Source organism: Penaeus chinensis, chromosome 19, assembly GCF_019202785.1.
Source record: "Penaeus chinensis breed Huanghai No. 1 chromosome 19, ASM1920278v2, whole genome shotgun sequence".
In the NCBI taxonomy this organism is placed as follows: Eukaryota; Metazoa; Arthropoda; class Malacostraca; order Decapoda; family Penaeidae; genus Penaeus; species Penaeus chinensis.
In genome coordinates, this window is record NC_061837.1 from 14,120,279 (window position 1) to 14,129,322 (window position 9,044).

The 9,044-nt window shown below is 36.6% G+C and overlaps 2 protein-coding genes across 2 annotated transcripts in view; both read left to right on the forward strand.

Annotated features, from left to right (window-relative positions):
• LOC125034916 (mucin-17-like) overlaps nt 1–322 on the forward strand; it is a 14,216-nt gene extending 13,894 nt beyond the window's left edge. Inside the window, exon 12 of the mRNA XM_047626963.1 lies at nt 1–322. This exon is cut by the window's left edge and continues 415 nt beyond it. Within this exon, the coding sequence (XP_047482919.1) occupies nt 1–322 (322 nt within the window).
• Nucleotides 323–423: 101 nt separating this feature from the next.
• Nucleotides 424–8,511, forward strand: LOC125034917 (mucin-3A-like). Its single transcript, XM_047626964.1, has 6 exons — nt 424–1,445; nt 1,523–1,530; nt 1,578–2,987; nt 3,268–5,643; nt 6,605–6,660; nt 7,887–8,511. Exons 1-6 carry the CDS (start codon nt 424–426, stop codon nt 7,929–7,931), a joined length of 4,917 nt encoding a protein of 1,638 aa, XP_047482920.1. The 3' UTR covers nt 7,932–8,511.
• The last annotated feature ends 533 nt before the right edge of the window (nt 8,512–9,044 follow it).

The following is a 9,044-nucleotide window of genomic DNA, read 5'->3' on the forward strand; positions in this document are numbered from 1 at the left end:
TGCATTTGAAACAATGACTCTTCCTGAAACATCGACCATTGAAGCAGAAACTGTCTTTGAAACAGTGACGCTTCCTGAAACATCGACCGATGAAGGAGAAACGGTCTTTGAAACAATGACTCGTCCTGAAACATCGACCATTGAAGGAGAAACTGCATTTGAAACAGTGACTCTTCCTGAAACATCGACCATTGAAGGAGAAACTGTCTTTGAAACAGTGACGCTTCCTGAAACATCGACCATTGAAGCAGAAACGGTCTTTGAAACAGTGACGCTTCCTGAAACATCGACCATTGAAGGAGAAACTGCTTTGAAACAGTGACGCTTCCTGAAACATCGACCATTGAAGGAGAAACTGCATTTGAAACAGTGACGCTTCCTGAAACATCGACCATTGAAGAAGAAACTGCATTTGAAACAGTGATGCTTCCTGAAACATCGACCATTGAAGGAGAAACTGCATTTGAAACAGTGACTCTTCCTGAAACATCGACCATTGAAGGAGAAACTGCATTTGAAACAGTGACGCTTTCTGAAACATCGACCATTGAAGGAGAAACTGTCTTTGAAACAGTGACGCTTTCTGAAACATCGACCATTGAAGGAGAAACTGTCTTTGAAACAGTGACGCTTCCTGAAACATCGACCATTGAAGGAGAAACTGTCTTTGAAACAGTGACGCTTCCCGAAACATCGACCACTGAAGGAGAAACTGCATTTGAAACAGTGACTCCTTCTGAAACATCGACCATTGAAGGAGAAGCCATCTTTGAAACAGTGACGCTTCCTGAAACATCGACCATTGAAGGAGAAACTGTCTTTGAAACAGTGACGCTTCCTGAAACATCGACCATTGAAGGAGAAACTGCTTTTGAAACAGTGACGCTTCCTGAAACATCCACCATTGAAGGAGAAACTGTCTTTGAAACAGTGACTCTTCCTGAAACATCGACCATTGAAGGAGAAACTGTCTTTGAAACAGTGACGCTTCCTGAAACATCGACCGTTGAAGCAGAAACTGCATTTGAAACAGTGACGCTTCCTGAAACATCGACCATTGAAGGAGAAACTGTCTTTGAAACAGTGATGCTTCCTGAAACATCCACCATTGAAGGAGAAACTGTCTTTGAAACAGTGACGCTTCCTGAAACATCGACCATTGAAGGAGAAACTACATTTGAAACAGTGACGCTTCCTGAAACATCGACCATTGAAGGAGAAACTGCATTTGAAACAGTGACGCTTCCTGAAACATCGACCGTTGAAGCAGAAACTGTCTTTGAAACAGTGACGCTTCCTGAAACATCGACCATTGAAGGAGAAACCATCTTTGAAACAGTGACGCTTCCTGAAACTTCGACCATTGAAGGAGAAACCGCCTTTGAAACAGTGACGCTTCCTGAAACATCGACCATTGAAGGAGAAACCATCTTTGAAACAGTGACGCTTCCTGAAACATCGACCATTGACGGAGAAACTGTCTTTGAAACAGTGACTCTTCCTGAAACATCGACTATTGAAGGAGAAACTGCATTTGAAACAGTGACTCTTCCTGAAACATCGACCATTTGAAACAGTGACTCTTCCTGAAACATCGACCATAGAAGGAGAAACTGTCTTTGAAACAGTCACACTTCCTGAAACATCGACCGTTGAAGGGGAAACTGCATTTGAAACAGTGACGCTTCCTGAAACATCGACCATTGAAGCAGAAACGGTCTTTGAAACAGTGACGCTTCCTGAAACATCCACCATTGAAGGAGAAACTGTCTTTGAAACAGTGACGCTTCCTGAAACATCGACCATTGGCGGAGAAACTGTCTTTGAAACAGTGACGCTTCCTGAAACATCGACCATTGAAGCAGAAACTGTCTTTGAAACAGTGACGCTTCCTGAAACATCGACCATTGAAGGAGAAACTGTCTTTGAAACAGTGACGCTTCCTGAAACATCGACCATTAACGGAGAAACTGTCTTTGAAACAGTGACGCTTCCTGAAACATCGACCATTGAAGGAGAAACTGTCTTTGAAACAGTGACGCTTCCTGAAACATCGACCATTGAAGGAGAAACGGTCTTTGAAACAGTGACGCTTCCTGAAACATCGACCATTGAAGGAGAAACTGTCTTTGAAACAGTGACGCTTCCTGAAACATCGACCATTGACGGAGAAACTGTCTTTGAAACAGTGACGCTTCCTGAAACATCGACCATTGAAGCAGAAACTGTCTTTGAAACAGTAACTCTTCCTGAAACATCGACCGTTGAAGCAGAAACTGTCTTTGAAACAGTAACTCTTCCTGAAGCGTCGACCGTTGAAACAGAAACTGTCTATGAAACAGTAATGCTTCCTGAATCCACTCGTCCTCCAGGAACACCTACGATGCCCCCATCGACACCAACAGCACCTGCAGCAACAACTGTTTTGACAGAACTGGAACAAAGGAAGAAACAACTGGAAGAGGAGCTGGAACAGCTTCAAACTGCAATTGCTGCCAACAATGCTACCGCCAGCGCTCTTGCAGAAACGGAAGCAGCGTTGCAGCGAGTCATTGATGCCATAAGTAATAGTGGAAGCCACAAGAGGAGAAGACGATCCCCTACTTACGCTGTCAACCAAGGTGACGACACTGTGACAGTCGATCCATATTGTGAGGTAAATGAGGACAATGCCTTAACTGGGGACCCAACAGATCTGCTTCTTACAATGATCAACGATCTCTCCACCAAGCTATCCAACCTCACAACCGACCAAATCACCTGTTTCAATGAACTCATTGGTCATTTTGCTACACTCATAGAGAATGGAACGTTCGTCATCGATTCTAGTGTAGTCGGCAATATTACAGCCGCTGCAGAGGCAGCAAGCAGCGCCGTGGGAGAACAGATTGGGTCTTTAGAGACTCTCATTTCGAATCTACAGACGCAGGTAGAGGAAAAGATTGCCGAACTCAATGGGTTAGAAAGTGAACCTACGTCTACAACAGGTAAGGACTTCCACTTCTTTTACCGTGGTTTCTCCCATTTTAACAAGCATCACGAGTAACAGGAAAAATGATCATTACCTTTGAAATTTTATCCTGGTAGCTAAAAATAGGGCAATTAGTAATGCTATGCGGTTTAATAATCTGATAATAAAATCATTATCCTTTATCTGTTACTGCATTTATTCTAAAGCTAATGCAAACGCTGATGTGCGTGTTACTACTCTTTTTCTTATTGGTCTTTGCATTGACATATAAATTACATCCGTGCTTATTTCCACAGCTTCAACAGCGACCCTTACGATATCTGGGACTTCAACTATTGTAACAGAAAGTGTTTCTGAAACAAGTACGTTATCCGAAACAACGACAATGGAAACGGAAACTGTTTTTGAAACTGGTACCTTCCCCGAAACATCGACAATAATTTTACCTGAGACATCGTCATTTGAAACAGAAACTGTTTTTGAAACTGTTACTTTATCTGAAACATCGACAATAATATTGCCTGAAACAACGACCGTTGAAACAGAAACTGTTTTTGAAACAATTACTTTACCTGAAACATCCTCAATAGAAACAGAAACTGTTTTTGAAACTGTTACTTTACCTGAAACATCGACTGTAATTTTACCTGAAACATCGACAATTCAAACAGAAACTGTTTTTGAAACTGTTACCTTACCTGAAACATCGACTGTAATTTTGCCTGAAACATCGACAATTGAAACAGAAACTGTTACCTTACCTGAAAAATCGACTGTAATTTTGCCTGAAACATCGACAATTCAAACAGAAACTGTTTTTGAAACTGTTACCTTACCTGAAACATCGACTGTAATTTTGCCTGAAACATCGACAATTGAAACAGAAACTGTTTTTGAAACTGTTACTTTACCTGAAACATCGACTGTAATTTTGCCAGAAACATCGACAACTGAAACAGAAACTGTTTTTGAAACTGTTACTTTACCTGAAACATCGACTGTAATTTTGCCAGAAACATCGACAACTGAAACAGAAACTGTTTTTGAAACTGTTACTTTACCTGAAACATCGACTGTAATTTTGCCTGCAACATCGACAATTCAAACAGAAACTGTTTTTGAAACTGTTACTTTACCTGAAACATCGACTGTAATTTTGCCTGAAACATCGACAATTGAAACAGAAACTGTTACCTTACCTGAAACATCGACTGTAATTTTGCCAGAAACATCGACAATTGAAACAGAAACTGTTACCTTACCTGAAACATCGACTGTAATTTTGCCTGAAACATCGACAATTGAAACAGAAACTGTTTTTGAAACTATTACTTTACCTGAAACATCGACTGTAATTTTGCCAGAAACATCGACAACTGAAACAGAAACTGTTTTTGAAACTGTTACTTTACCTGAAACATCGACTGTAATTTTGCCTGAAACATCGACAACTGAAACAGAAACTGTTTTTGAAACTGTTACTTTACCTGAAACATCGACTGTAATTTTACCTGAAACATCGACAATTGAAACAGAAACTGTTACCTTACCTGAAACATCGACTGTAATTTTGCCAGAAACATCGACAACTGAAACAGAAACTGTTTTTGAAACTGTTACTTTACCTGAAACATCGACTGTAATTTTGCCTGAAACATCGACAATTGAAACAGAAACTGTTTTTGAAACTGTTACCTTACCTGAAACATCGACTGTAATTTTGCCAGAAACATCGACAACTGAAACAGAAACTGTTTTTGAAACTGTTACCTTACCTGAAACATCGACTGTAATTTTGCCTGAAACATCGACAATTGAAACAGAAACTGTTACCTTACCTGAAATATCGACTGTAATTTTGCCTGAAACATCGACAATTGAAACAGAAACTGTTACCTTACCTGAAACATCGACTGTAATTTTGCCTGAAACATCGACAATTCAAACAGAAACTGTTTTTGAAACTGTTACCTTACCTGAAACATCGACAATAATATTGCCTGAAACAACGACCGTTGAAGCAGAAACTGTTTTTGAAACAATTACTTTACCTGAAACATCCTCAGTTGAAACAGAAACTGTTTTTGAACCTGTTACCTTACCTGAAACATCGACAATGATTTTGCCTGAAACACCGACTCCTGAGCCGTCTGTCCCCGCAACTACCATAGAAGAGAGCAGCGCCCGCGAGACGGAGCTTCGGAAACAGATCGCAGAACTGAGTCTGAGAACGAGTAACCTTGCAGATGCAGACGAATCTATCAGCAATTTCAACACCTCCGTTGCAAACACAAGAAAGCGCCGTTCTGCTTCGCTTGCCATCGGCCAAGACGGTCAGGATATCACTATCGATCCTTACTGCGGTGTCAATGCCGAGGACAGCCTGGCTGGCAATACATCAACTGTGCTTTTGGCAGTGCTGACTGATCTTTCAGAAGAGGTGTCCAATCTCACGACAGACCAGATCAGCTGCTTCAGTCAACTCCTTGAGAAATTCACTGCATTCATAGAGAATGGGTCTATCATCATCGACCCTCTGTTTAAGAGTAGTATTATTAATGCTGCAAATGTTGCAAGTGACGCTGTGGAAGAAGAGCTTTCCGACGTCCAGGCTCTCATAACTGACCTGCAGAAAGAACTAGACATTCTGACTGGGGAGAGCACAACAACAGGTGAGACACGGATTTATCGTATCTAATACAAACTCAAGTCTTGATGTAAAGAATATAAAGCTTAAAGGTCCTTGACACAAACGGGAACCAAAATGACCACGTAATTGAACCGAGCTCGTTGTGTTTGCTCTTTTAAATAAAGCAAAACTGCCATACCATGAGATAGAAGGAAATGGCATGTCTGCCAGGATTTTTTTTTTTTTTTTTTTTTTTTTTGGGGGGGGGGGGGGCGGTACGTAGTATGCAGCAGATAAAAATAACTGCAAAATAGTCGACAAACACCGATAGTACTTCTCAAAGAAATATTCAAAGTAAAAATAGCCTAGGTGCCTTAAGCAAATTGTTTAATTTAACTGTTTATCCAGAGCTTGCTATCACTGCTGAAAAAGCATTAATTACGTCTATATCCCTTGGATAAGTAGGCTTTGAAAGAGCATGGTAAAAACTAGCTGTGTACCGAAACTCTATTATAAATTAACAAGTAAATATATGTACATATTATTAGACAATTGAATAACATGATAATTAAAACCCTTTTTTCAAAAGTGGTTCGTAGGCACTGAAGGTGACATACCTAATTGTTTATCATGTAAAATAGAATCCTCTGAAAATGCTGATGTATTAACCTCTTTATTTCATATCATATTCATATACTGCATCATTAGACTTAGTTGCACCTCTAAAGAAAGCTTTCATGTACACCATTAAATGAATAACGGGGCATGTTATTATCATTATCATTCATAATGATAATAGTAATTATGATGATAATGAAAACATAGCAATGACAGTAATAGAATAATAGTAATGAGACAATGTTAACAATTATGTTTTAAATAACAATACCAAAAAATAACAATATCATCCTATTTTTTTTAATCGACAATGAATAGCAAAAGGCAATAGAAGCAGAACAGGAGAAAAGCCCTCATACCTTATTATGATTCCTTATCCTTTGCAGCTGCTCCGGAGCCAGAGCCAGGCCCTGAGCCTCTACCTGTGCCTGCACCTCGTAAGGTAAGGGCAAGCCTCGAATTCCTTCTGTGGTTCATTATTAAGGTTCCTGTAGTCTCGTTTCTCCGTATCAAGTTTTCTTTTCACTTTCATGTCCTCACATATAACTATCTTTATATCTATATATCAAAGATCCTATAATACAAAGATGCACAACTTACCTTTCCCCTGTCCCACTTCAGTCATCTGGAGATTGACATTTCGTAACGCCATCGCTGTTGCTACTCTGGCGTCACAGAAGCAGAAAAATAAATCATAAAGAAAGAATAAATTCAGACTGTAGAGCTCGATTGGTTCATTCATTGTTTTTACGACTCTATGAAAAAAAAGTTATGATGATGTGGATATTCTAGTATTCTCTGACGTTAAGCATGACAGCCCATTCCACAACATGGTCGAGTAGAAGCTGCGTTGTTCATTGCTATTTCGAGTTATTTATGATAATTATTTATAAAAGATTTTTATATATAAACACACACACACACACGCGCGTGAACACACACTCACACACATACACACACCTTATATATATATATATATATATATATATATATATATATATATATATATATATATATATATATATATATATATATAAATATATACATATATATATATATATATATATATATATATATATATATATCTTTAAACACATATATACATACATAAATATATATGTATGTATATATGTATATATATATATATATGATATATATATATATGTGTGTGTATATATACATATATATATGTATATACATACATATATATATATATATATATATAATATATATATATATATATATCTTTAAACACATATATACATACATAAATATATATGTATGTATATATGTATATATATATATATGATATATATATATGTGTGTGTATATATACATATATATACGTATGTACATACATATATATACATATTCAAATACATATATAAAATGTATAACATATATATGTATATATACATGTATATGTGTGTGTATATATTTATATACATGTGTGTGTGTGTGTGTTTGTGTATGTGTTTGTGTATATGTATATATTAATATAAATGTATATACATATATATGATATATAAATATATATAAATGTGTGTGTGTGTATGTGTGTGCGTGAGTGTGTGTGTGTATGTGTATGTCTGAATGTGTGTGTGTTTGTGTGTGTGTTGATCGATATAAGAGAGCAATATGATCAACCTTTATTTCTGTATATTTCAGAGTCATTTGAGACTGGTCATCTTACAGCAGGTGAACCTCCCATAAAAGGCAACTTGGGAATTGCTCTCACGTTTTATGGATCCAACGGACTGTTGCTATTCGTCTGAAAGTATTGTTACTTTATCTGCAGTGCTAACTCGCCATCATTAGCACGATGTTAAAGAGCTTTAATACATGAAAATGTCATGAAAATTTGTGAAAACTCTCGAGGTAGAACATTAGCGAACAAAGTAGCATGGTGCTGTAATGGTGATAATGCTCGTGGAAGTGTATGTAAGACTGACAAATAAACATTAATAATCTCAGCAAAATTGTCATAGCTTAGACACTAACTACAGGAACCGTACTGCTGTCCAAGAGGATTTCTCCAACATCAATCAGGATTCCTGATCCTGAACTAAAACTCAAAACATATATATTCTTTTCATGTTTGAGACAGGATCTGTAACATGTTTGCTACAAGTTCTGACCTTAAAAAAATACAAAAAAAAACTATGCACAAGAAAAACTTAATCTAAGTTTCATCTTTGTATTGGACTTCTAGCATATAATAATAATAATAACAACAATAATAGTAGTAATAATAATAACAATAAAACTATTTTCTGTTATAAAGGGAGCGGCAGTTATCTTTTATTTAATTCGATTCCTATTGTAGATTCTGCATTGTCGAACACATAAAAATAGTACAATGCAATGGTTACTATCATTTCTACCGCATTTTAGATAGCATAAATTAAATTATATCAGCAATAAAGATGTGAATATGACACTAACGGCATAGTAGATAACAATATTAATATTCTTAATGATCATTATGAATACTATATAAGTATATCAACACACACACACACACATACACACACACACACACACACACACACACATATATATATATATATATATATATATATATATATATATATATATGTGTGTGTGTGTGTGTGTGTATGTAAATATATACATATATGAGTGTAAATATATATATATATACATATATACACATATTATATATGTATATATACATACACACACACACACACACAAACACACACATATATATATATATATATATATATATATATATATATATATATATATATATATATGCATATATACATATATAAATATATATGTATATATACATATATATATGTA